Consider the following 27,766-nt stretch of genomic DNA (forward strand, 5'->3'; position numbering starts at 1 on the left):
AAAGAGATAGATATTAATGTTTATTTTTAAAAACTTACTCCAACAATGCATACCTTATTCCCCGAGAATCCGATAAATTCTAACAATTTAATAACTCTACCCGGAAGCAGCGAGATCATTAAGTTAAATGTACCCAAGCCCATTCGAACTCCACTCTCGAAATGAACTTTTGAACTTTCTGATTTCCAGTTTCGTTGTGTCAGTATGTTGTTGCACTCTCTGCGGATTAATTTATCGTTAGTTAACAGAAGAAAAACCACAATCGAACACCTACTTGTACATAGCGAAACAATTTCTGATTTTCATTCCGCCCTTTATCAGACTCGTCAGCGTCTCGTCCTCGATGAAGGTTAGCATCGCTTTCAGTAGCATGGCTTCAGCCGTGCACAGCTCAGCATGGGCCTCCACCTCCGTGTACTGATCGTAGTTTATTTTCTTGAAAGTTTTGCCAATCGTTTCGGTGAGCGTGTTCTTCTTCCGGTATCGATTGCATACGCCCAGGCACTGCTTCAGTGCGTCGGATGCCGCCGAAATGTGCTGCTGTTCGAACGTTAACATTGCCTCCAGGTAGGCGAACACAGAGTGCCCCACCGAGTGGTACATGCTCGACTTGGCCCTGCAACGAAAAAGTTTGCATTAGGAGTAGTGCATTATTTTTCTATAGCACCATCATCATCGTAATGGGATCGAACGAACCATGGTTTCATTAGCGCTTCCGCCTCGGTAAATTTGTTGTTAAAGAACAAATTGACCGCCAACTTCGCTTCCTGCAGGGCTGCATCCAGATCCATGGAACAGGAGGGCCTGTAGAGCATACAAGGAAGAAAAACGGAAATCAATTACTGGCTTTATGTGGGTGTGAGGTGCATCGTTGGAAAAACCAGAATAAACAGGAAATGTCAATCTAGTGAAAATGTTTCTTCCAGGAGCAGACTTATAAGAATTGACCGAATTCAATTCTCGCATTCTTCGTAGAATTGTGTACCGAATTTCAAAGCGAGTGCTCGGATAATGATTAAAAAGTGTGCTTTGAATCTTCTTTCTGCTTAATAAAAAAAGTTTGCGATCTGCTCTCATATTCGAAAGTTCGATTTAGGGAGAATCAGAATGCTACTACAAAGAAATTGTGAATTTTCAAGTATTTAAATTCGATTAATGAAGACCCTATTTATTGTCCCAACTTTTTAAATAAAGGAATTCAAAATTCTCTTAGAAATACATATATAATACAATATATATAATATTTTTTTTTGATCTGAGAACAAAATTTCAAATGCTGGAATATTGTTGCAGTCATACTGACGTTTAACAACAATTGTCAAACTAGAGACTGTTTGAATATTTCGAAACAGACAAAATCGACCGCCATTATGACTAGTGAAAATCTGGATACTCGTTAATTCGAATTTTATTTCACATTTCCAAAAACTCATCATAAAAATGGTGATTAAATGGGCACCTATGTGTATAATGTCCCGTTAGTCACGTTATTGCCTATATAGGTATATATGGCAAATTCAATGAACCGCTTATTCGTGTAATCGCGGCATGCCAAATTCATTATCGTGCTTTCGAGTTTCCGCTATTGTTGCGGTTGTATGACACATGTTTAAATTCTCGACGTACAATGTTAATTGATATGCCAAAAAGATTGATCTTGAACTTGTTTGATAAACAACGTTATCGGTAGCATAGTTCCAGTCTCATGCTATACGGAATGAGGAAAAATTAATGTTTATGATTCAACTAAGAAAGCCTCGAAAAGTGACCATCTTTGAAAGTGAAGAAAGCAATTTTTCCAAACAGCCACATCTTCACGAAAATCAATCAGTAGTATTCAAACAATGACTTGAGTACAGTGTTTTTTCGTGTTCAAAGACGGCCGCGTTTCTACACACTTAATTTTTTTCACCGAAGTCAGCAAAACAAAATGCGGAGAATCGAACAGCCGACTGTTCAGCAATAGTTTTGGTAAATGAAAACTCACTTATAACTAACTGAAATCTCGGTAATTTGATTTTACTCAGAACTGTCAAACTTTGCCGAAGGCTCAGTTTAATTTTAACTGACATTTACGGTAAATCTAAAAAGAAAATGTTTACCGAACATTCGGCTATTGATTGTTTTTCTATGAAATCTTTCGACTTTCGGGATTTAAAAAACAACATCGAGCACTTTTTATTTCTACTGTTAATTATTTTTTATTAAAAGCTTACAAATATTTGTAATAGGCCTCTATCAAATCATCGCCAACATCGACGTTGAACTGAGACCACGATATGAAGCAATTTCCGCCGCTCTCGGGTCTCTCTCCTCTCTCTGACGGGGTTATGCTACCTTTACAACCGTCAGTTTCCCGGGATGTCTAAAAATTATGAAAGTATTGATATGTTTACTTACTCAATAACTGGAGTATGCGACTCTTTACCGACTCCTCCTCGATTTCCAAATACTGTATAACACAGTACATCTTGAAACGTTAATTTTCAAAAACACTTTCAAGAACACTTATGTTGCGTGTGGGTGTGAAACGAAAAAATAATATGGCGGATCCTAATGATGTTGATGTTCAGAATGACAACCAGTATACCGTTTTACGGCAATGAGGCATGCTGACCTCGGTTCTTGACAAAATTGCTGTTGCTCTCGGTATTTTAGTTTCCGGATTCTCGTTAAAACACTTTAGATGACGATCGTTCAGTAAAGTCAAATAACGATTTTCGGAAATGTTCAGAAAATTCTGAAATATCAGCTATTTTTGGTATTACCGATATATTTCAGCTAAATTATTTGCCGAGTTAAGAAGATGCAGTTGAGTGTGTATGCTCTCAGTTGACCCTTAATTTTATTGCCTGTGTAAGGAACAGCGCACGGTGTTCCTAAAACCGTTATTAACAAAAAAATGACCATAAATTTGTCATACGGCATTCGAAAGATACAGTATCCAAGCATCTACTCAGTGAATTTCAAAATGATACATCGAGGGATTCGAGAGAAATTGCAATTTGAAGTTTTATGACACGTTTCATAAGGCTACCAGCAAACACCCACGGGTTTGGTCCTATCTCTACAAAAAAAAAATTGTCTACTTATTTAGTACATGGCATTCGAAAGATATAGTAATCAAGTGCAAGTTTGAAAATATTTCACCCCTGCAAGTTTGAAAATATTTCATTGACGGAATCGAAATTTATAACGGTTTGGATGTGGTATGCGGTCATAGATGGGTTTTCTACTGGACCTCAAGCGTAAATCCATGTTTGTCCATTGACTATTTAGATCGTTTATACGTGTCGCGGTTTTTAAAGGAAAACCTGACCATTTAATTACATAAATATAATGTACAAAAGGTGTTATTTATATGGTACACTGAAAAATTATGAAAATAGGATTGTCTACCAAACGTTACAATAGTTGAATGCAACGAACTCAAACTACAAATGATGGAAAAATAAAACCACAAATTTAAAAAATATGAAGGTATTTGCTGATTCAGATCAATTTATGTTATGATACGGTTTTTGTTGGAAATTTTGTACAATCTCTGGTTGGGTTGACAGATGTTAAAACTGGTCAAAGGGGATGTTATTAGTACAAGTTCATATGCTCATATCTCTAACTATTGTCAGTTTTATTGTCGAATTGAACTTATCATGAGAATTTGACAGTCAGATGTTTATACAGCAATTGCAATCAACTAGTATATAAAAATGGATAGGCAGCTATTTTTAAAACAAAAATATTTACTAATTAATGATAATACATATCGTTGAGATCAACTATATCGCCTATTTATTGATGTAGATGACTCTGTTTTATATTCTTCTTAATGTAAATTAACAATGAAACGTTTACCTGTTCAATAATGAAAAAAAAATTAGAATCGATCAACAAACCATTGAGATATGGCCTTTTGAAGTAAACATTCCAACTTTTATTCATTTTTTTAGTTTTCACATTATATTTAACGTTTCTTAGACAACCCTATTTTCATATTTTTTCAGTGCACCATATAAATAACGCCTTTAGTACATTATATTTATGTAATTAAATGGTCAGGTTTTCCTTTAAAAACCGCGACACGTATAAACGATCTAAATAGTCAATGGACAAACATGGATTCACGCTTGAAGTCCAGTAGAAAACCCATCTATGACCGCATACCACATCCAAACCGTTATAAATTTCGATTCCGTCAATGAAATATTTTCAAACTTGCAGGGGATATACTTGATTACTATATCTTTCGAATGCCATGTACTAAATCAGTAGAGAATTTTTTTTTTGTTTGTAGAGATAGGACCAAACCCGTGGGTGTTTGCTGGTAGCCTTATGAAACGTGTCATAAAACTTCAAATTGCAATTTCTCTCGAATCACTCGATGGATCATTTTGAAATTCACTGAGAAGATGCTTGGATACTGTATCTTTCGAATGCCGTATGACAAATTTATGGTCATTTTTTGTTAATAACAATTTTAGGAACACCGTGACAACATTATACTGATGAAAGATGTAGGTGCACTAACATAGTATTACATATTTACATTTATGACTTTTACACAGGCCTTCAAACGCTTAGAGAAAATGGCGACGGTGCACGTCAGTTCCTGAACAGATCGTGTATCCCAGTCTTTTGTCAGGCTGGCTTTCAGACGATTAAGCGATGTAGGTGGATTAGTACAGTTTGTGTACTAAATGATGAACCAGGCGGAGTAGTCCATCGGATTTAAATCAGGAGAGTCTTACGTCAAAAATCTCGGAAGAAGTTTGCAACAGAGCACAATGAACGATAATGTTCCTCCGAAGATGCTGGTACACAAACTGGTTGATTTTTAATCCTCACTCGATAAATAGTAAGGGAGTTTTATCGGCATCCGTAATACCTGCCCAAAGCAAATGGTGTGATCTGTCACATTTGGATGGTGTGATCTAGACACATTCATACGATTAGGAGTACTTTTTGGCAGATTCTGGCGATCATTTGGATGGTTGTGCGATTGTTCGACTGTGAAATTCTCATCGGTAAATAAAATCGTGCGATGGCGTCCACTATCAAACTCATTCAATAAAATCGTCAATCGATTCATGTAGGTAGTTCTGTAAAAATTTGTAGAAGTGTAACCCTAACTTCTCGCGAAAAAATCGATTTTGGGTCGATTTTTAAAGACTTTGCCATTTTTCGGATAGGCTGTTTAGACCTTTCAACAAAATATTTTTTGGTCCGGGCTGTTCTTTATATGTCTCTTCCTGGGTGGCCCTGAACTTTTCTCAATGGATTTTGCTTTATTGTAACATTAAACGTTAACTGATTCATGTGAAATTTTCTGCATTTATTTAAAACACACAAAGTCTCAATCGTTACATTATAACACCTATCAAATTTTACCACTACCCTGAACAATATTACGAATATTTTTTTCTCATCCTATACATAAAATTAAAGTAATATGCTCTTTACAATAAAATGTGGTAAATTTTGAACTTTATGAGAGTCTACCAGAGATGCCAGGTATCTTTTTCAAATGTCTGCAATAATAATTTTAAAAGTCTGGGAAGAACAACAAATGTGAGGCAAGCTAGTGTAACCAAAAGCCTTTATATTCAAAAATCTGCAAATATCTGCAACCAAACTAAAAAATCTGCAAATATCTGCAACCAAACGGAAAAATCTGCAAATATCTGCGTCATCGAAAAAATCTGCAGCTTAAATTAAAAGTCTGCGAATTTGCAGACTTGTCTGCAGATCTGGCATCTCTGGAGTCTACTCAGTTACTCAGATAGTCTAATCCACGATGACGTCATCAGTTTTAACTTTGACAGTAGCTGCGGGTGGAACTGTGTTCGATGTTTTTCTTCTTCTTGTGTTGTGTTTATTTTTGTTTGAAAATTGACAATCACTGCTTTTGATTACCAAACTGTATTTGGATAGTTGTGATTTTTATTTAAAAAGACACATGAATGTGTAGTAGGTAACTGTAAGTCGACTGAAAAGACGTTGGAAGTTCGTTTGTGTTAATTCCTGCTGTAGGTAAAGCAGCGGAACTGTGATACACATCGATTGGGTACTCTCACATAAGCTGTTTGGATTCTGAGAGCAACAATGTCCCTGAAAACATGAAAATGTACAATCTTCGTGTAGAAGATTGTAGCGATAGAAAAAAGCGGATTTCACGATAATGCAATACATGCCAGCTCTAAGAGCAGTACACATTATTATTCTGCTAGGGGCTTTTTCGAAAATCTGAAAAAATCATCGAACTAGAAAAAAGGTACATCGTGATGCATGAAAATCGCAACTCTCCACCAAATTATCAAAAAATTAGCTCAGACAGATTCCCAATGCGGTCAACTGCATCCGGGCGCTTTTCTTCTTCATGTAAATAGTTGTACCTGTATGAAAATTTCTAGTATATCCTTACATTGGAAATATGAAAAGTAACTGATTTAGTGCCGATTTCTTCACCCACACAGAACTTTTAAAAATAATGCGTGGGTAAAGAAATCGGACCTTAGTTTATTTAGTCACTATTTTTGAGTAATTATTCTCTGGCAAGAATCTGAGTATGTTTAACAAGATTTGTTTTCATTTCAGATGAAACACCAAATGTAGAGCATTCAAAAACGGATCATTCCGAGTCCATTCCAATTAAAATCGCGAGTATCGATTATTAAAACAACGATATCGTTTGCAATTGGCACGGTTGCAACAACGTGCTGACTTTCTAGAAACGATACTACGATAATTAAAACGACGGTTTATTGGCTGAAAAATGACTGGTATTAGCAAATATTCAACGTATTTACAATTTTGTAGAAAGTAGCCAAACCTTACTGTGTAATGACAAAGAATGAAGTCTTCGTAATGATATTGCAAAATCTTCTAAGTAACATTTCATTTGATGAATATTACTCCGTGTGAGCTACAACAATTTCGAAGTATTTTTACCGAACAGTATTCGCAATGTACGAGTGCTTAAAGTATGCAATCGAAATCGTATCAAAAGATGCAATCGATAAGCATACGCCACGATCGTTCAAATAACAGTTTGAGGATAGAAAGTTATTTATTATTAGCATTTTCGAAATTAGTACAGAGAGACGGTCGAATCCTAAAGCTAAAGATCATCAAAGCGCTTACAAACTTATGCAAACTAAAAAATTTCTAATCGGCCCGGCAGCAAATAGAATGCTTGTGTTTATCTATTGCTTATACGGGACGATGCTCTGATCAGTTCATCATCAAAAAAGTCCGATTTTCTCGAATGCAGCTGATATAGTTCTTGCTGACAAAGGATTTGATATCCCCAATATAATCACATCTAAAGAAATTACTTCCTTAGTAAAGGGACTAAATTAAATCCGTTAAATATTGAAAGAGGTAAATGAATCACGTCGCTTAGAGCTCACGTGAATAATTGGTGTTCTGAAATTCAAATTTACTTCTCTTAAAGGAACAATACATGTCGACTCTTGGAGATGGAATTAATGCCGTTGATTTGATTGTATGTTTGGCTTGTATTTTAGGTATTTTTTATTCTTTGAACATTGCCATCGCAATAAAGCGTCGAAGACTTCTAATGGGATTTTTGGTTGATGTGAACCGGTGTAGAGGAGTGCACTGGTTTTGCACTTTCTAGCACTTCTGCTAGAAAGTGCAAAACCAGTGCACTCCATTACACCAGTGTCAATCAATCGAAAATCCCATAAGTGTAGCAAGTACGTTTCGATAACAACCCAATAAAGTTTAGCCGGAATCCTACCTGTTTCTAACTCGCACTCCGGCTCCAGTGTCGCTGGTGTCGGAATACTATTTAGAACCAGGTTCATTTTTCGGTATAAATTACTGGGAAATACTATGAAGCTCCAGATCAAACCATTCGGAATTTGATTCGGAATCCTAAATGGATGCAGTATGGCATCCAGCTCAAATGCAACAGACAACTCCGAAACTGGGATAAATCCTCAAGAAAATACATGAAAGGTTTATTGCCAGCTGGTAGGGAAATTCAGAGGTTCTCTTTTCACTATCCAGAAAACCTTGACTTACTGGACACAACTTTCCGGAGACACTATCTTCCAAAATGTTCAGTCTCGCATCAAGTCAAACCATTTTAACCCTAAGGTTTACATTGTTGCAATGTAGCTGAAAACCATACAAGACCCACTCAGGATTCCGATCACCGGGTGCCATTGAACTTTGAACCCATTGAACGATAAGTGACATTTATAACTATTTTTTTTTTTCAAATCCGTCTGTCCGTCGACTGTGCATGCAAATTTGCCAAGGAGCAGATTATGGCATTCAAATGGGAGCAAGCAACACCATGGCAGTGTGAGGTCGGGACATTTTCTCGTTCATCCGCATTGAATAGATCGCTTCAACAAATAATTTTCGAATGTTTTCTATAACTATAGAACTAGCAAGTGAAACTATTTTATTGGTTAAACTTACTTTTCCCACAACCACCTATTTTCCTCTACTATCATGTCTTCGACTGTATGTACAAACCAGTTTAAGTTTTATTGTAGCTATCCAAACTACGTTTTTTATTATATTGCCAGTATACGACGAAAGTTCATTAAAAAGTCAACAAGTCAGTCGTCACGGATGTTGATAGCTCGCATAGTCGAAATACAACATAGTATGAATCAATGTTTCTAATAACTTTTGTTTTATTGATGTACCATGATGTATCAATCGATAAATAAGCTTCTGGTTAGCTATTGTTAGATTTTACACATCGGAGGACAAAGAGGTACCAAGAACCGTAATATTGATTTCACCCACAAATAACAAAATGCTCTAAATAAAAACTCTAACCAAAGCTACTCTTCGTTGACTTGATATTCAGTGCAAACCAGCAGATTGTCGCATTTAATAAGATTACAAATCGTATTAACCAAATGTAAACAATCGAACAAAACGTTGGTTGCAGTGTAAAATGTACCCAACAAGCAAAAACAACAGCTGTCATTCCACTCGCAGCAAACGTCAAAACGGCCGGGAAGTTGAAATCGTGGATTGGACTATTGAGTAAAAATATTTGTGTGTGTGTACAATTCATCTTTCACTGACCCAGTGGCGTAGCCAGAAATTTGGTTTGGAGGGGGTTTTGATGAAAGTCGCAAATTTTTTGAAAAAATCTTAAAATTTAATGAGTTTGATAAATTATTGAAAACTCAAAAACATAAGTAGTCTAACAGACGTCATTCCAGTCTACAAACAAGAAGGATCAACATGGAACAGTTTTCAAACCTCTATAGATTATTTTCTTGTATAATATGTCAATGTAGTCAAAAATTGCGATCTTTTAAAGTGGGATAAATGATCTAAAAAAATTTCAACGTTCAAGATCACCTAATATAATAATCCCTGACTTTGAAGGTTTGACAACTTCGGGAAGTTATCAACATAAAACAGCGCCTGCTTTGATATAGAAATTTTGGTGATAAATTCTCATAGAGGTAATTATGGTGAATTAATTTTTCAAAAATATTAAGAGACATGGTGCCTTCAGCAAAGTTTTTGATAATGTCATTTCAAACAATTTTGTTGAAAATATGAAGGCTACATGAATTCAACATATAAGGATTTAAATGGACTGGGCATGCTATATTTCCTTTAGTGAAGAGAAATTTAGGTGAAAACTATTTTTTTCTGCGCTACGGATAAAATTGTTTGAAACAATCATTGCGAGTTGAGAACACAAAACCTATAACTAAATTATGGATGGATGGAACTGAAACTTGCGTTTCGACTTCATATCATCAGAATCCGACACTAACTTGGTGGGCGGACTAAGCTAGCGCCGAATTGAAGCTAGCTCCTGAAAATGGAATCACTCTTTGTGTTTTTGAGTCCTTTTAATATCTGGGAATTATTTGTTTTAAATCCAGTTCCCTTATTTTTTTGTAAGCTTCAAAGGCACCTTGAACGCAATGTGAATTTATTATTTAATTACCACAGAAGAGATTTATCAAATACAGTAATTTCAGAATAGCTTGTTGTAAAGGTTTTCTACTAATATATTTCGATACTCTGAATATGTGGGATATTTATGTCTTTGGCAAAGTTGTTTGAAATAGCACTTTCGAAAACTTTGCTGGAGACATTAAGTCTCGACCCAAATTTGCTTGAAGAGTAATTCTTCTCTATAATTACTTCTAGGAGGATTAACCGTCAAATTATTCTATCAGCAGATGAACAGTTTTACGTTTTGAAATTCTTCAATGTTAACATCGAAATTTGGCAGTTTCGAATGAATGTGATCGTGACTGTTAAAAATTTATCGAGCATTAATTTTACTTTTCTTCATTAGTCAACCTCACAACTTGCAGTACGTAGTACACCAAATTTTAGTACGCCATTCATTGCATCCTGCTAAGAGGCTATTCATATAGTTGATAATACAACAAAAATCCAATGCTCATAAAACCGATCCTGACCTACTAGAGACAAAATTACATCAGCTTTCAACTAGTTTCAGAAATGTTATTTTTGTTGTCAACCATATTGAATTGTTGTCTAAGCTCTACACAATCTAAAAAAATACATTTTCAGCAAATGTTGAAATGTATGCAAATTTTCGATAAAACAAGCTTATGTTTTATATGCAATCAACCTATTCAAATTTGGATTCCCATTCGAAAAATTGTCTTTAATTCATATTTTGAAGCATCTTTCCAAAAATGAGCTCATAATAATTCAGACAATTATTTTATTTTACATTGAAGTAATTTGACAACTATGGGATTTTGGCTAAGAGATAAGTTACAAGATCCCCTTCCCACAATTTTCCAAAAGTTCTCATGACGCTTTAAACACAGTTCTCAATGTAGTGATCAGAGAATATTTTTCCAAAAATATTTTGTGGAATATTAAATTAAATTCGTCAGTATCAATTTTTTTTTCAATCCAATTAATTTTGGTTTGGGGGGGGGGGGGTTTAACCCCCAAACCCCCCCCCCCTGGCTACGCCACTGCACTGACCGGGTGCTTTTATGCAAGTAACCTATCTGTATCCATTTAATCTGAGTGCATATAAGGAGAGTGAAGACACTGTCAAAATTGGAACAATGATTATTTGTCAGTGTCATTCCAAACGAGTCAAATCCATGTATTTTGAGAGGTCGTTGGTCCGTTTGGAATATAACAGATAATCATGACAGCTGTCCTTACATACACTCTACATTTAATAATATATTTGATATTTTCCATAGATGTGCTCATTAGAGATGGTCGGGTTTCATTTTTTTCGAACCCGAACCCGAGAGCTTGAAAATTGAAAAACCCGAACCCGACCCGAGCCCGAAATTATAAAATTTGAAAAACCCGCACCCGACCCGAGCCCGAAAATTTTAAAATAAGAAAACCTGGACCCGACCCGTACCCGAGAATGAAAATTTTGTAAAACCCGAACCCGACCCGACCCCGAGAATTTTAAAGTTTGAAAACCCGAACCTGACCCGAACCCGAAAATTTTTAATTTGAGAAACCCGATCCGAACCCAACTTGCTAATATGGAGAATCCACCAGAGATCTCGAAGATTTTTAATTTTAGGCACCCTAGGCTCATCCTAGAATAGTAGAATCATTCGAATCTGAAGTAGCACCATACGCGTTGAGTTATATCTGCCTATGGCGAAACGAATTACTGGCGAGTAAAATCCGCATTTTTATTTGCTATTATTGAACGTCGAATATGCAATGTTTAGAGAAACTTACAAATTGTCGATATATTAAACGAAATGTAGAATAAATTGGTCGCTAACTCATAGGGAAACAAAAAACTTAATGGTGACAGTTTCAAACAACCTTGCCCGTCGTACTTAACCAAAATTTCTAATTTTGTATCAAAAGCGAATTCTATACATTTCTTTTCCAGGAAATGTAAAACCATTCCTGCAAGGCAGTTTGGTATAATATATCACATGTTAGCTATGGTAATTTACCAGAGCAGTACCACCAAATTTGTGATTTCAATATATGGGAATTGTGAAATCGTCCCCGGGGCCCGGGCTACAACGTCCTTTTTAGTCAATGGTTACAGTTTATTTTAACTGCAAGCATTCTTTATCATAAATCAATTTGATTATTATTAAACTTCTATTAAAGCAGGTAAAACCTATTTGTTGCATTTGACCAACTTAACAGTGCCCGCTTAAAGTTTGTTTGGGGTACAAATGTACCCCACAAAACCATTTACGTTAAGGTTTTGTTATGTTTGCATAATTCAGAAGGCATTATTTTATCTTTTTTTAAAAGCAAAACATCGATACACAGTAAACGAAAAACTTGTGAAAAATTGTATGTTTTAGAATAAAACTATCCAATTTAATTATAAATTTAATAAAAATTAGGCATATTAGAGCGAGTTTAGTTCTTGGCTACGAATGTATCCCAAAAAACCGTTTACTTAGAGAAAAAGCCACGAAACCGTTGTAGGGTTAATGGACAATTATTATTCAATATGTAGCAAAAAGTACTACCATTAACTGCACTCGCAACACCCCCCTGTTTGATTTCGGATCAATAGATTGGTTTTTATTGTTTCTACATTCCGTAGATTTCTACTCGCTTTGCTTTGGACACTTTTTGCTGTACGCTTTAGCTGAGTTTTACGCGTTTACTCTGACCGCGGCCTACGTATCGGTTTTAAAATACCTGTCGAAATTAATATTTTAAAACAGAAAGTTGAACCAATATTTTCCGATAAATTCCTGTTGAATTGATTTATTACTAATTATCATTAAAAATAAATCGCAAAGAAATTTTAGATGTGAGACACGTATTGTTGAATGCTCTCTCATGAGTGTTCTTTTAGAACATAAAATAATTCAGTCAGTTTGCGAATCTGAAGAGACAGAATTTTATACAACAATGAAAAAATACTATATTTGAGCACCAGAAAATACGGCGAATTCTAGCGATTTAAAGGTGCTACCATTTGGTACGGTTATATGTGTCTTCCATTCGTATCACGAAGTATAAAAAAGGCTGGGTTTTGTGTATAGACAGCGTCAAGAAATAGTTGGGTTGTTTTATTCAAAACCCGAACCCGACCCCGACAATTTCTAATTTGAAAAACCCGAACCCGACCCGAGCCCGAAAGTTCAAAATTTTTAAAACCCGGACCCGACCCGAGCACACTTTTGTGAAATCCCGTCAGTAAACAAAACTACTTGTTCACCGAGCATGCTGCTCTGTAGTTGCGGTGCATTCTTTCCTGTTATTGTAGTGCATTATGCCATGTTGTTGTGGTGCATTTCCCCCCGCACAGATGCGTTTTGCTCCGCTTATTTTTCAAATAGCAGTTTTTAATGATTTTGAACAATTGAATATTTTTCATGTTTTTGATTATTTTGCAAAGCGTTATGATAGTGATTACATAGAACAATGTTGGTTTACCGATATCATTAATAAAATTCTCCCAATTGATAGTCTATGGCTGATTTAAGATTATATTTCCTTAGGGGGTGCGTTTTACCCCATCTTCCTCTATATTCTGAGGTTGCCTCCATATAGAATAAACCCCGCACGAACCCACGTATCGAATGGATATTCGCAATATATTCGCACTTCCAGAATGAAAAATATTTTTTTTGATTGTGGCACGTATTAACAATAAGAAAAATATTCGAAAACCTTAAACATAAACCTTGAAAAAAATAACTTAAAACGGTCTTACTAGCATCTTGGCCTCAATTAATTGCAAGTGCAAGAATTTGCCTCCATCATCAATCAGTGTAATCGTTGGATCAGCTAGCCATTTTGAGATGGCGCTACGCGAAATGAATGGACGTACAGTATGTAAAAAACTATCCACCCCTGCCACAAAATGAGGTTTTCAATAACAATTCTTCAAAAGGGCTAATGCGATTTATGTAAACAAACTTGTTCTGCTCATTATTTCGCTGCTTGGTGGAATTTCACTGAAAATAAACGTTAATCAACATCTTCACCCTTAGAGAAATCAGCAAAACAAAAGTTCGTTTACTTATCTTATTAGCCCTTTTGAAAAGTTAATAAGGATTTGTTCAATATTTTTGACAAAATCGATCAAAGGTACATTTTTATTTGCCTGTTTTATTGTTTATGGTTTACTTCATCAAATTTATTACATTAATACTCGCATTTTTATCTTTGTGGGCCCCTGTCACTATTAAAAATAACCGTAGGTAATGAAAGGTAAAGACCGCAAATGCATCTGTTCACATCTCTAATTGTTGTCAGTTCGATTGTCTAAGTGAATTTGACGTGAGATTTTGACATTGAGATGCATTTTAGTCGGACAATTGTCCAACTAGCGAAGGTCCAACTACAAAGCGGTCCAGTTAAAATTTCATTTTTTTTCAGTTTCGGAGAAGCTTCTTTATATATATTTTCGAATACTCAAATAATTTCAACATTATTTGAAGTTTTGTCAAGAAATCTGAGTAAATTTATGTGCTTGTACAATTCCAATGATGATATAGCTATTATTTACAATGTTTACATTGAATAAAATCACAGCATCTCGTTTGTGTAAGCTAAAATGTAACTAGGTTCATTAGGGTGGATTTAGTCTTTTCAGTACCTACTACTATTTCCTGAAAGAGAAAAGTAAACCTGTGAACGATTTTGTCAAGAATATTGAATATATTTGGTGACGAGGGTGAATAAACTTTTTTTACATACTGCACTTTTGGCTGCTAGTTTCTCGTGCGTATATGGCAAAGTTGTTAGAATGTGACGATAAAATTACTACGTAAATACTCCCTATTCTTACGTCACGACATTTAAACCTTTTAGCACGCAACTCAGCCCCAGTCACCAAATTTTCTGGCAGAGACCGCTCTGCTAGATTTCTGTCAGTCTTGGTTTGACAGCCCTGTCAGATTTCTGCGCGTATCCTGTCGGGTTAGTTGACCTAGGGCGAACTCGGTTTCGCTCGCGTTTTCTGACAGGAACCGAGCAAAACCCTAGCAAAACTCGGACATAAACTGTGCAAAGATCCTGGCAATTCCTACCGGGTAGAATTTAGCACTAATCGAGTAAAACATCTGACAAAGATGTGGCAGGAAGCGTACAGAGATATTGGCCGTACATTCCTGGCTAGATTATGGATAAAAGTGAGCAGCATCGATTAGTTTAACCGATTCTGTCAGAAACGGTTGTTGCATTTGAGCGAATTCTTTGCCAAAATTCTCGCACAAATCGCGCAAAATGCTCTCGGAAACTCTGCCAGTATCAATTTCGCTTTGCTCAACTTTTGCTAACTTTCTGCTTGCCACGGTGACTGGGACAGCAGAAACAACCCAGTAAACAATTGGCTTCGATTTCTGCCAAACACATTGTATACCACTAGAAAACTTTTAAAAAGATTGGACCAACACCAAGACGCGCTCGAGCGATTCGGCAGTGACATTGTTTCTTGAACCCACCCGCTTTAAGCAAAAATAGATTTGGATTTTTTTTAGATTTCAACAAAGATTCCATTTTGACATCACAGCTCATGATGTCAAAAACACGTTCAAACATAAACAAAACCGAGCAGGAGCATGCAATCGAAAAAATGTGATCCAATTCAACCCAAATTGCGTCCATTCACATCCTTGTTTTATCCCTTCACAAATCAGAGTTTTTTTTACTGACCGAATTCCGCCCAAATGTTTGCTTTATTTTCTGCTAACATACTTTGCCCCATTGCGCATTCGAAACCGACTTATGTAGGCGGGGAATCATATGCTGCATTGGTACTTAAACGTTGGGTCATTACGGGTTCTTCTTTATCGTAACTCGTGTGATCACCGCTGCAGCACAACCGAATGTTCTTGTTTGCTCTTAGGGCATACTATTCGCTTTCTTAATTGTATGCGTTCCCGTTGGAGGTTCTGGCTGTTGGTTTGGAGGTACTATACGCAATTCTAGCTTAATGAGCCACTTGGACAATCGTTGCCACTTAGCAAAAACGGAAAACCGCATAAAAATTTAATAACTCCAATGTTTATTGAACAAATAGAACCAAATTAAGTGGTTTTTATTGGAAAGGTATCAGGAATCAAATGATCTTGACTGGAATAAAATTTGGTGTATTTTAGCCCCGGAATCCTCTAGTTTGTAAGAAGTAGATGTTATAGCTTAAAAATCATTACAATAATTTTAAGCGTCACAGGTCCAAACCTGTGAATTGACATTTCAAAAATTAATCAGGGCAAATCTCTATCTTTTGTTTATTCATTTGTTTACTCAACTTTCTTTCAATTAGTATAATTTGATACGTTCTTTTAAGCAAGATAAAATGGATATATTAGAATTGAAATTAAATATTTCATTATAGATGAAAGCTATGAATATGTTATTTACAATAGGCCCGCCGATCTGAACCTGTTATCTGCAGTTATCCCCCGCTACTCGTCTCTTTAAATGGAATATCCATTTTTTTTTCGTTAAACTGTGATTGTGCTGCAAAAACAGAATGCGATTTTTTTTACATATTTTTAAATATTTCTATTAGGAGGGCCCTCTACAAATAACGCATTTTTAAACACTTTTTTGAAGATGGTTTGCGGGAAAACCGTCATAGGACTTCTGAGACTATTTGGTTTCGAAACATTTATTATTGATCTTTTAGTATGAGTTTTTGTGAATTTTTGCTTTATGTTGTTTGATCTCTGTTTGACCTTAAATACACGCTCCCCTCTCAAAAATGTAAGGTCAAACGGTTGGCAGGATTGCGGTCAAAGGTTCATCTGTAACAGAAAATCCAAAAAGAATTTAATTTTATATCCCCTTGGCTATCGTCTGGAACAAACAAATAAAATTTCCCATGTTTTTGGTTAGAAAAAAGCTGTAAGTGTTCTAAAAATGCAAAATTGAACAACAAAATCCGTGTCAGACGATAACGGTTCGTTTTCCAAATATTTTCCAAGTTGTCCCAAGTCGATTGATAAATTAGTCTCTGAGATATTCTGCCAACCAGTTTCAAAAACATGACTTTTGGGAGACCTGCGGAGGTGAGTTTATAGGAGACAGTGCGCAGCCATGTTCAAAGCTCCCGGAATACTAAACTATGTAGTGCATTTGGTCCTGAGACCAGCGACTACTGGATGTTATCAGCCTTCTGCAGAATGAAAGGGTGAGAACAGATCTAGCCGAAAAATACTACCGTAAAATGAATAGTTGATCGGATATCAGTCCCAATTAAACTTTAATCTGACTAGTACCGAAGATCACGGGTCAATCCGTATTGAAAATTCGTCGCGACTATTTTTAGGAATCAAATTTCATGTTCGGTTATTTCTAACAAGCCCGTGCATCAAGTTAACAATCCTTTGTATTTCCCTGCAAGGGTCATTATTATCGCTCGTATACGTGTATTTCACAAACAATCCGATATGAAAAATAGAAAATACTTTCCTTGATTTATAACATCTCGCACAATCATAACTCTTTTTTTTGTATAAGGTGTTATCACTCGGTAGTTTTCAACCCAATAAATATATCGCAGAGAAAAAATCAGTCTAAATACTGTTGCAATAAACAGTGATCTGGTCTATTACATAGATAAAATTATCTTTTCTAGGCAATACTCCCCCGGCCGCTTGTGTGGAGTTCAAGTTGCTTTTGTTTAGAAAACAGGATACTCTCGGTAGCCGGCTATCCAGAGTTGGGGAAATGTCTGGGTGGGTAATGTCAGAGACATAACCGGAGTGAAGTAGAATACACTTTATACTGGTTATACAAATGCTACAATTTTGACTATCTTCTGATAGGTTGTATTAAAAGCAGTTATTTTGTTATTTCTAATGGAAATACCGATACACGTACATCGAAATCTAAAATATTCGAAAATAATAATCTTTATGGTAATCCTAAAAAGAGCATTTAATGAATGTTATTGTACATTGAATCATTACACGAAACTGTCAACAAATCACACAAATGATAACTTTTTATTTCGTGCCATTCTACGACATGCCGACGATATTGTTCACAAGGGGCTCACTTACTATCCAACGCTCTTGGCAAGCCACTTTCTGATGCTTGTAATAACAAAACTTCAAATCCATTCTTTGTCGATAAATTGATGGCCCTGAAAAGGGCCTTTTGTTTGGGCAGTGTTCGAAATTTACTTGGAGCTGGTGTATATGGTAATAGTTTTGGTGCCATCTGAGACGGCGTGCTTGGCCAACTCTTCTGACAGCAGCAAACGGACGGCGGTTTGAATTTCGCGGGAGATGCTGCGAACGAACTGCTGCATGCTGATGCTGCAAACAAACTGAGCGTGAGCAACAGCATGCTGAGTTTTTATACCTGACTACAGCACAATGTAAGCTTGTCCTTTTTTGCGTTGTCCTCAATATGTGTTCTTCGTAGCTCCACCCCTTCGTTGGTCGACCACATATTTTTGATAAAGAACAAAATTGAAATTGTGTTTCCAATACGGAGATTAGCGAACACTCAGGGTAAAGAGAGTAATGTAATACGGCACCTTGGTAAAATGTTTGAGAATTGAAACCTTTTTTGAATGCGCCTAGTAAAAATGTTTTCCACTTCACTTCAGTTTGTTTCTGACCATATTTGCAATTTGCGTACTGAAATAAATCATAATTTAGGGTTTAACCCAAATTGCTCTCCGGGGAGAAACAGTCCATGAAACAGAAAATGCAAACTTATTCTTTGAAATGATTTTGGTGGCCCTGAAAAGGGCTTTTTTATAATGATACAAGTGAGTTTTACCTTTTCAACTTCCAAATCCATACAAAGTGCGTCACTGCCGCTTCAGAGTATAGACAACATTCATTGCGGTTTTGCGCTTGGCGTGTTCAGTGTAGGTCACGGCATCTCGGATGACATTTTCCTGCACACCATCAGCATTCGTAGATTAAATCGGAGATGCATTTTACACCACCACGACGAGCCAGACGCCGAATGGCGGATTTGGTGATTCCCTGGATTTTATCACGAAGAATCTTGCGATGACGCTTGGTACAGGAACGCGAACATGATACCGCTCATTGTACCGTCCGGACAAGCATGTTGCTTGTGTGGTAAGCGAGCACCCACTGACACAAAACAAGTGTAGCGATCACGTGTATCAGAATTCAAAATACTTCCAAATTCAGTAACCCAAGTTCCCTGTTGCAAATATGTGTTCACTTTATCTATTCTGTAGGAGGAAGAATGAACACTAGGCGGCTAAAACGTACTATCCGCTCGCGCACGCACGTTTTTCTCTTTCCCAATCTGTCTCACGATTGCACAAACTAGAGCAAGTGGTTGAGTTTCGGTCGCCGAACGGACCTCGTTGTCGTTGTCTTATCAACCACCCGACCAGTAAAAACTATGTGAACGCAAGTGAGGGTATTGGCGCGTAATGGTATGATTCAAATGTTTCGAGAGGGAATGAGATAGCGATTCTGAATCAATTGTCCAAGAAGTTCGTTTTTCGAAATACGAGTTGAGTACCTCTCGATTCAGTTGCGTCTGATAGGTCGTTCCTCCAAACCTTCACTATATCGACCCGCCCTGAGGCTGGGTTTCTGGTCGGGCAACCCTAAAGCACGACAAATGGTCCTCGAAAGAGGTGGCGCTTAAGCCATTTGTTCGGAAAGGTGGGACGATTGGGCAGACTGATTCCGTAGCAACGTCGTGCGCGCTACACAAGCTCGCGTGACCTGTATATATAACATTCCCGTATGTAATGAAACGCTTACATGCTCCTTTTTGACGGCTCTGCGTGAGATGTGCTTGCAAATTGCGCATTTTCCTCGCTGTTTTCGAAGGATTTTCTAAAAATCCTTGTTTTGGTTTTTATAGTAGTCGCACTAATTCCGAAATTTAATACGAAATACGTGCACGATAGTGCAAACATATTGCGATTTCGATCAGTAGAACGGAAGATATTCGCATTTCAAACTTGGGAAAATTTCTCAACTGAAATTTTTGAAACGGGACCCCATATTGAAACGTTAGAAGTATTCTACTTCAAAAGAAACAAAAATTAAACAAGATCTTTTTTGAGTCATCGTGTACTCGAAGACTAAATACTTTACAGGTCGCATCGCTTGCTTGAAGCGAATCTTAGATCTTATACCCTTCTAAACCTCCAACTCCGAGACACCTATGGAAGAGTTTGATGAAACGTTATCCTTCCGCTAAGCAGGTGAAGCATCAACACTTGAATGCAATTGACTCCTTTGCGGCATCGGTTGTGGATCTCTTCTACCTGAGTAAGCATGGTTTAGATCGAATCGTGAAAATTGACGATCTGGCATTGGCAACGTAGTTACGTGTTACAAACGCTGGTGTTGGTTAGGAAGATCGTAGGAAGAAACTATTGGATTCACGCCTGTTACTGATGATAATAAAGCATGGGGAGGGGAAAATGATCGGAATCGATCCGGGAGTTCGGTAGATTTTTTGTTGTTAGGATGTCTGTCCGGATCGAATTGTTCTTCAACTTCCGGAGCTGAGGGGTACTCATAATGCGCACTTGGTGGTATTGCCAACCAGTTTTTTGCCTTATCTTCCGAAACACCGTTGACTGAACTGCTGTAATTCATCGCTTGCTCTAGGGGGAGGGGGGGGGGGGTTTGTTACAACAAATTGTGACATGTTGTGACGCCATTTCAAGCAAACACACCTCACCATATTATCCGTATTTTCCCACGGCACACTTGATATGTTTGGCCGGAATGCGACTCCTCGAGATCTTTCAAGACCACCGATTACACACCATCGATTGCATCTTTTGGACCGACTACTTTGGCCGATTTGGTAATTGCCAATAGGGGAAAAGATGGGTTTTCCGAAATAATAAAGCAGTAATAGAACGACTGAAATGTTAGGTTTTCTGTTGCAGCACGTTATTATTTTCCTGAAATCAAATATGTACATGCAGGCCCGTAGCCAGGAGTTTATTTCGGGAGGGGCTTAAAAAATTATTGTATAAAGCTTTTTTATTTCGATTATACATGTTTTAACCTTATGGTTATTCGCCTCTTTTTGGGTTAGAAAATTTCTTTAGAAAAATTTCTAACCCTACATGTGCGGGATTGATGAACGAACCGTGATGAGCTGCGTAAAAGGTAATCAATTTACCAACTACGCTTTACCCGCCCCTGCATAAAGCTTTTAGTTCTAATTACTTCATATTGTCACTAGAAACTAAACGAAATTTTGAAAAGTTCTTAATGAAAACAAAGCCAAATCTAAGACAATCCATGTTCTTTGTCACAAGAAAGGCTATAGTACATCAACGAATTATTGATGTTTAATTTGATTTTTATTATTTATTTTTATTTACAAGTTACAATTTACTCTCGTTGCAACAATGGATATTCTAGAGTTCTCAGTATTTATGCGCTAACCGAATATGACAATCCTTGACGGTGCTGGAAAACGCAAGGTGTTCTAAGCTACACGTTTAAAAGGTGTAGATGACGCTAAATCGAAATGAGTAGAAAAATATCCATAAAATGTTCGATCGAAGAGAATGTCGAAATTTGCACAAAATCTTCTGATTTAGCAAACGAATTGTAGATGGTTCAACTTCTATTTTCTTGATCTGGCGTCCTGTAACTATTACCAGTTCTAATGCATCATGCTAACATAATTTTTGGCATACCCCAGTTAGGAAGGAGGATCTTTTGTGATCAATAGGATCAAAATATATGGGTCATTCCACGTCTGATTTACAATCAAAATTTGAATTCCTTCCAATTATTTTTCTTGCATTCATTAGTTAAAGTAATTGACACGTATTTTTTATTTTGGCTGAATATGATTTTTTTTTCAAGTTATTAGTTTTTGAACTTTTGAAGTTTATAACATTGAACATTTTTCAATCACTTATAACTCGGAAACTAGGGGCAGATCACTTGTGATGCATTTTTAAAAATCAGCGAAATTAAATGCATTTATTTCCATCAAAATAGAAATTCATAATGTATTTTTCGACGCGTGCAATGTTTTTGCGTTGCGTGCAATGTTGTTTGCGTTGCGTGTAAGACGTCAAAACCCTACAGAAAAACTAGCCCTACATTTAACAAAACGTCGGACAAAGTGGATCGCGTAGTACGTTTGTTAAACAAACTTTTCTGCGAGGGAGTGCAAAGCTGATGCAAAAATGGAAATTAAATGCATTTTTTCTAATTTGATGCAAATTTGTTATACATTCTTCAAGTGATCTGCCCCTAGCTCGGAAACGATTCGATATATGGAAAAAAATATTAAATAAAAAAGTTGTGTACTCAATGAGCTCACTGAAAAAAATAGCAATTTCTTTTTGTTATATAACTTATGAAATTTGCAATTGTTTGAAACAAATTGAATTTTTTAAAGTTGGACCAATTTTTTACTTATTATTTTCTTTAAATATTAAAAATCATGTTAAAATAATTGTGCAAAAATTTGGGAGTGGATATCAAAATACTTTGCGAGATATTACAATTATAAACTTAAAACAAGGCAATTTTACACCAAACGCCTAGTGATAGGCCTATTGTAATTGAAATATCTCGTAAAATACTTCGAATTTCGTTCTGAAATTTGTACACAATCTTCTCGATATAATTATAAATTATTTGAAAAAGCTAAAAAGATTTTTTTGGCTCCACCCTGAAAAAAAATTTGTTACTAATATTTGCATAATACATAAATTATTTAACAAAAACAAATATTACAAAAAAAATCCGCCGAGATCTTCCGAAAACGCAGCTTTTATTATTTAATGCTTTTTTCCAGAAATCTAATAGTTTCTCAGTTATGAGGGAATGAAAAATGTCCAATTCTATTAAATTTATAAAACTTTAAAAAATCACTATATTATTAAAAGTCGATATTTGTATGTATGTGATTTATGGACTCCCAAACGGCTTAACCAATTGTCGTAAAAATTTATGCATAGTAGGAATTTGTTATGGAGCGTGTTTGTGTGCTATTGGTGGGGATTATCTGCCTACAAGAAGGCGCTTCGGAACAAATTATGGTTTCCTCCTATTTCGTTGAAAGTCGCATCAACGTGCGATGGGTATTAGCTAGTACTTTATAAAGTTCAAAAACTCATAACTTGAAAAAAAAAATCAAATTCAGCCAAAGTAAAAAAATCGTGTCTATAATTTTCAGCTAAAGAGTGCAAAAAAATTGAAGGGAACTAAAATTATAGTTGTAAATCGTGGAATGACTCGCATTCTGCAAATTTAAGACTTTTTTGGGGGTATTCTCATGTTAAAAGCAAATATTTTCTAAAGTCCCCCGAAATCAAATTTATTTTGATTACATAACTATATTAAGAAGATTATGTGAAAAATTCAGAATGGAACTCGAAGTGTTACGAGACATTTCAGTTATAACAGGCCTTTCGCTGGGCGTTTAGTGTAAAATTGCCATGTTTTATGTTTATAATTGTAATATCTCGCAAAGAATTCCACTGCCAAATTTTTACACAATCTTTTTAACACGATTTTAATACTTAAAGAAAATAATAAATAAAAAATTTGGTCCAGCCTTAAAAAAATTCAATTTGTTTCAAGTAATTGCAAATTTCATAAGTTATATAACAAAAAAATTGTGATTTTTTTTGGTAAGCTTATTTGAAAACGCAACTTTTTTATTTAATATTTTTTTCCATATATCGAGTCGTTTCCGAGTTATCAGTGATTGAAAAATGTTCAATTTTATAGACTTCAAAAGTTCAAAAGCGAATAACTTGAAAAAAATATAATATTTAGCCAAACCAAAAAATACGTGTCAATTATTTTTAGCTAAAGAATGTAAGAAAACAGTTTGGAAGATGCTTGACGTTTATATTAAGCGCACATTGCTGTAATCTATTATATCTAGCATAAAATGAGTATTGTTAGATACCATTACTAGCGATAAATGTTAATTTTGGGACAGTTTTTGTACTCAGTTTTCTATGAAACTTCTATTTTTTTATTATACAATTCGTTTACTTGAGTCGGTTCAATGCATTAGCTAAATGAAGCCTTGAGTCTTTAATATATTTCCACGATGTAAACAATGAAAATGATAAAACGCTAATGGTTGTCCAACAGATCTCGTGCGATTGACCTGTTTACTGATTGAGAAATATTTTTCATAACCAACCGCGTCTTGGTGGTCGTTCATATCTATCTTGTACACTTCCGTATTATTATCGTGGTAACTGCCATGGACATGGCAGTTCGCGAATATCTGATTTCATTTTTGTTTTGTCCCCTTACGGGCCACAAGTGTCGACTTCCTCAATGATGATGATGACTGTTAATTTTGAGATACTAGAGGCAGTTTTTGCCGTCAATATTATATGAACAGCAGCCACAAATTTGGCAATTGTTTGTTTTTCAGGTAATCGTATTGGAGACTATGGATGTGCAAAGATGTAACGTGTATGATTATATTATCGCATTGTGTTTTGTGCGTGCAGGGTCAGCTAGGACGAAATCCTAGCTGACCCTACCCGTCTAATTCCTAGATGTGTCCTTTATAATAAATTACATTTTTTCCAAATGTGACAGGAATCTTTTAATGGCCACGGTTCAAAGAAGTTAAGCTTGTTTATTGGGGCTTTAACCTCCTGGTCGCTCGCCCGCGGTTCAAGTAAGAGGTATCAGATCTTGTAGCCGAACATTGATTTTCTCATCATCCATATATATGAGAATCAACCACGTGTTACAAGTTGCAAAATGACTGGTTTCGCCTAGGCTAATTTGTTGAGTAACATAAGTACTGAATGCCTGACAAGGTAGAACTCGTTAAAGGCGATGTTCGTAAGCATAACCTCTATTTTCACCTTCAGCAAATATTTCCCATCATGAAATTCGGTTATGCAAAAATTCCAGAAGTCAATAGCCTCCACGTTTGGCTGGAGCACCACTTCTTGCTTTTACGATTCAATCATCCGACGGATTACCCCAGCATGAATTAAAGTCATCAGTTTGTCTTCACATCTCGCCCTGAGCAGGAGCAAAAAATCGTCCCGCGCAAGTGAAACGGTCAATCAAATCAATCGGTGCCTATCACACAAGCAGTCCATATAACAATAGCCTATACCTACTGTGCGATTTAGTGATGAGTGACGGTGCCCAGCAAAAAGCAACCCAGATACGGCCGAACTGTGTTGCTGTTGATTTTTCGAAATGCCCCGTAAGACCAGCCATTCGGGAAGTGGAACAGTTATTAAAAGTGCAGATGAAACTCAATCTGGCTGAAGTGAAAACCCTACAAATGCATCATATTAAACATTGCGTGCTGATTTCGTTCAATAACATTAACCAAGCTGAGTCATTCGCCTCGCGAAACAACATGCAGCACACCGCCGAATGCGGCAATATTAAATATAGCATTCCCGTATACATCGAGAACGGCGCTGTAGAAGTTCGTGTCCATGATTTGGCTACGCGTACCCCTGACGGCGCGATTAAAAAATGCTTGCAAAAATACGGAGAAGTAGACTCCGTTACACATGAGACTTGGAAGAATTTTTTCCCGGGCATCCCTAACGGTGTTCGTGTGGTGAGAATGCGTGTGACCAAGCCAGTTCCCTCATACATAACCGTCACAGCGTTAGGAAGTGACGATGTTCTCATTCATCAAACATCGCTAGTCACGTACCCAGGGCAAATTCCTACGTGCCAGTTCTGCACGAAGAAGCTGCACCTCGGAAAACCTTGCGTAGAAACTGTTAAGGAAAACTTAACCAATCCAACTGAAATCAGCCCAGAACCATCTTACGCTAAACCACTAACAGCTGCAAAACCAACAACCAGCAACAACAACAACGAAACGAATGCCGATAACGAACATAATAAAACGACCCTTAAGAGTAAAACGCAAACTGGAACATCCGACTGCGAGCAGCAGGAAAGTAGTACGGATGAGGACATGGACGTGAACGATAACGCGAAAGAAGACAAACGAAATAAACCTCAACTTGCAGTGGACAACATTGGCAATATTTCGCCACCTAGAAAAAGGATCTCAACACGCAGCAGAAAGCTGCGCCTGAACGAGACCAAAAATTTAATGTAGCTGTTTTTTTTTATTCATTGTAAAAAAACAAACAATTGGCCTCGTCGAGCTACCGCATTTGGGCCTAAATAAATTTATCAATTATAAAAAAAAAGAATTAAAGTAACAGTTTCTTTTGTTCTTCCGACGAGTCACACAATATGAAAGGAAGTGTGTTATCAGACTCGGCATACTGAGTAGATATCGTGACCGATGTCTTCGGTGGCTCGAAATAGCAATCTTCCTCACCATTCTCCCATTAATTTGTTGAAACCAAACAAGATACAATTTTTTTACGAGTTACCGAAAAACATATTGCTTCTTAAATTTATTTTTGAAAAGTTTCGGGGGGGGGCTTTAGCCCCCTAGCCCCCCCTCTGGCTACGTGCCTGTGTACATGGCATGACAGAAACTTTGTCACAGTTATCTGAATCCGAAATCTGACCACACAGTGGGTGGATCCACTGTAGAGAACAAAAAATAGGCATATTTCGGAAATGTTTCTTGACTAGATTTGCTGCACGAAAAAATAAACTGTTCGAGTATTTTCAACACAAGATAACAATTTTCCCGCTGACGAGTTTTTTTTGGAAAGGGTCCACGACCAGAAATATATCTCTGTAATTTTTGATCTAGAGGCAAAAAATGTTTATTTCTCGATTCCTTAGAATTGGCAAGTTATTTCTCGATTCCTTAGAAGCGACGTACGTTGGGTATTTTTCGAAATTCAGATTTTTCGCGAAATTTTTAATATGTCGACGCAAAATTGCTTATTTTATTTTTTATTTCAGTCGCACTGCCGATTCTTTCCTGTGTGCTGGTTGCAGAAATATTGTTTTGATTGTGGTAGTAGTGTATCTGAAGCAAATATGGTGCAAAAAGGAACCATCGCGTTTCGGAATCACGTATTACAACACTAGGCCTATTCTCGCGTTTAGCAAGTGCTTATATAATGAATTAAATGGATTCTCCAACTAAAATAAAGGTATGTGCCAGTGCACTGTTCAATATATTTGTGGTGGAACAACGAGACGTGAGGTAGTAATTGACCACTCGTATTTGTCTTTTATGCTAAACGCCGTTGCGAATGAGGTGAATTATCAACTATGTATTTCAAAAAAGTTATTTTTTTCAACCAAAAGTAGCACTTAGTCGTTGTTCTCAATAAATATGCATACCTTTTTTAACTAAAGAAATATTATTATCATCTCCTACACTCGATTCGAATCCAAGATGTGTGAAATAGCCTCACAATACTGTCATATTCGGCACATTACCACACAGCAGCTTGTTTGTAACACTATTCTTTAACAATTGAAGGATGAGCCCCCAGCACCGTTTGAAACATTCTACTGTGTGCTAAAAGCTTCAAACAGCATTTCTCTTATCGATTGAAACCCAGTAGTAAGTTTGTCTAATAATATCATGCAAACACCGCTGATGCCCCGCAATAAGGAAACGTGTCACGTAAAACAATGAGGCGTACGTTTAGCCGAAGAAAATAGAGAAAAGATGCACAAGGCTAGTTATCAGCTGTTGGTCACAAGTTTTTTATGTCAACTGAAGTTTTTCTTTTCAAGTTTTCTCTGCACTACTTTCAATGTCAATGGAATAGTTTTGCTAATCGAGGCTTTTGTTATTCATTCTATTTCTGAACATGGACATTATTTCAAAGGACTTCGCAGGCCGTTTCAGCATTCAAAACGATTATTATAGATCCAGTATAATTGGTATCCTTCCTTGTCGGGTTTTCAACATACGGTGCCAG

General features: G+C 36.5%; 1 protein-coding gene across 2 annotated transcripts in view; it reads right to left on the reverse strand.

Moving 5' to 3' along the window:
• The window catches only part of LOC131692076 (tetratricopeptide repeat protein 39B-like), a 53,954-nt gene that overhangs the window by 1,563 nt on the left and 24,625 nt on the right, over nt 1–27,766 (reverse strand). For both annotated transcript variants that reach the window (XM_058978930.1, XM_058978929.1), the window contains 3 exons: nt 697–804; nt 275–616; nt 54–219 (listed from right to left, as the gene is read on the reverse strand). In XM_058978930.1, coding sequence (XP_058834913.1) covers nt 54–219; nt 275–616; nt 697–804 — 616 coding nt within the window. The remainder of the gene's footprint in view (nt 1–53; nt 220–274; nt 617–696; nt 805–27,766) is intronic.

The sequence above is a fragment of the Topomyia yanbarensis genome, chromosome 3, assembly GCF_030247195.1.
Source record: "Topomyia yanbarensis strain Yona2022 chromosome 3, ASM3024719v1, whole genome shotgun sequence".
In the NCBI taxonomy this organism is placed as follows: domain Eukaryota; kingdom Metazoa; phylum Arthropoda; class Insecta; order Diptera; family Culicidae; genus Topomyia; species Topomyia yanbarensis.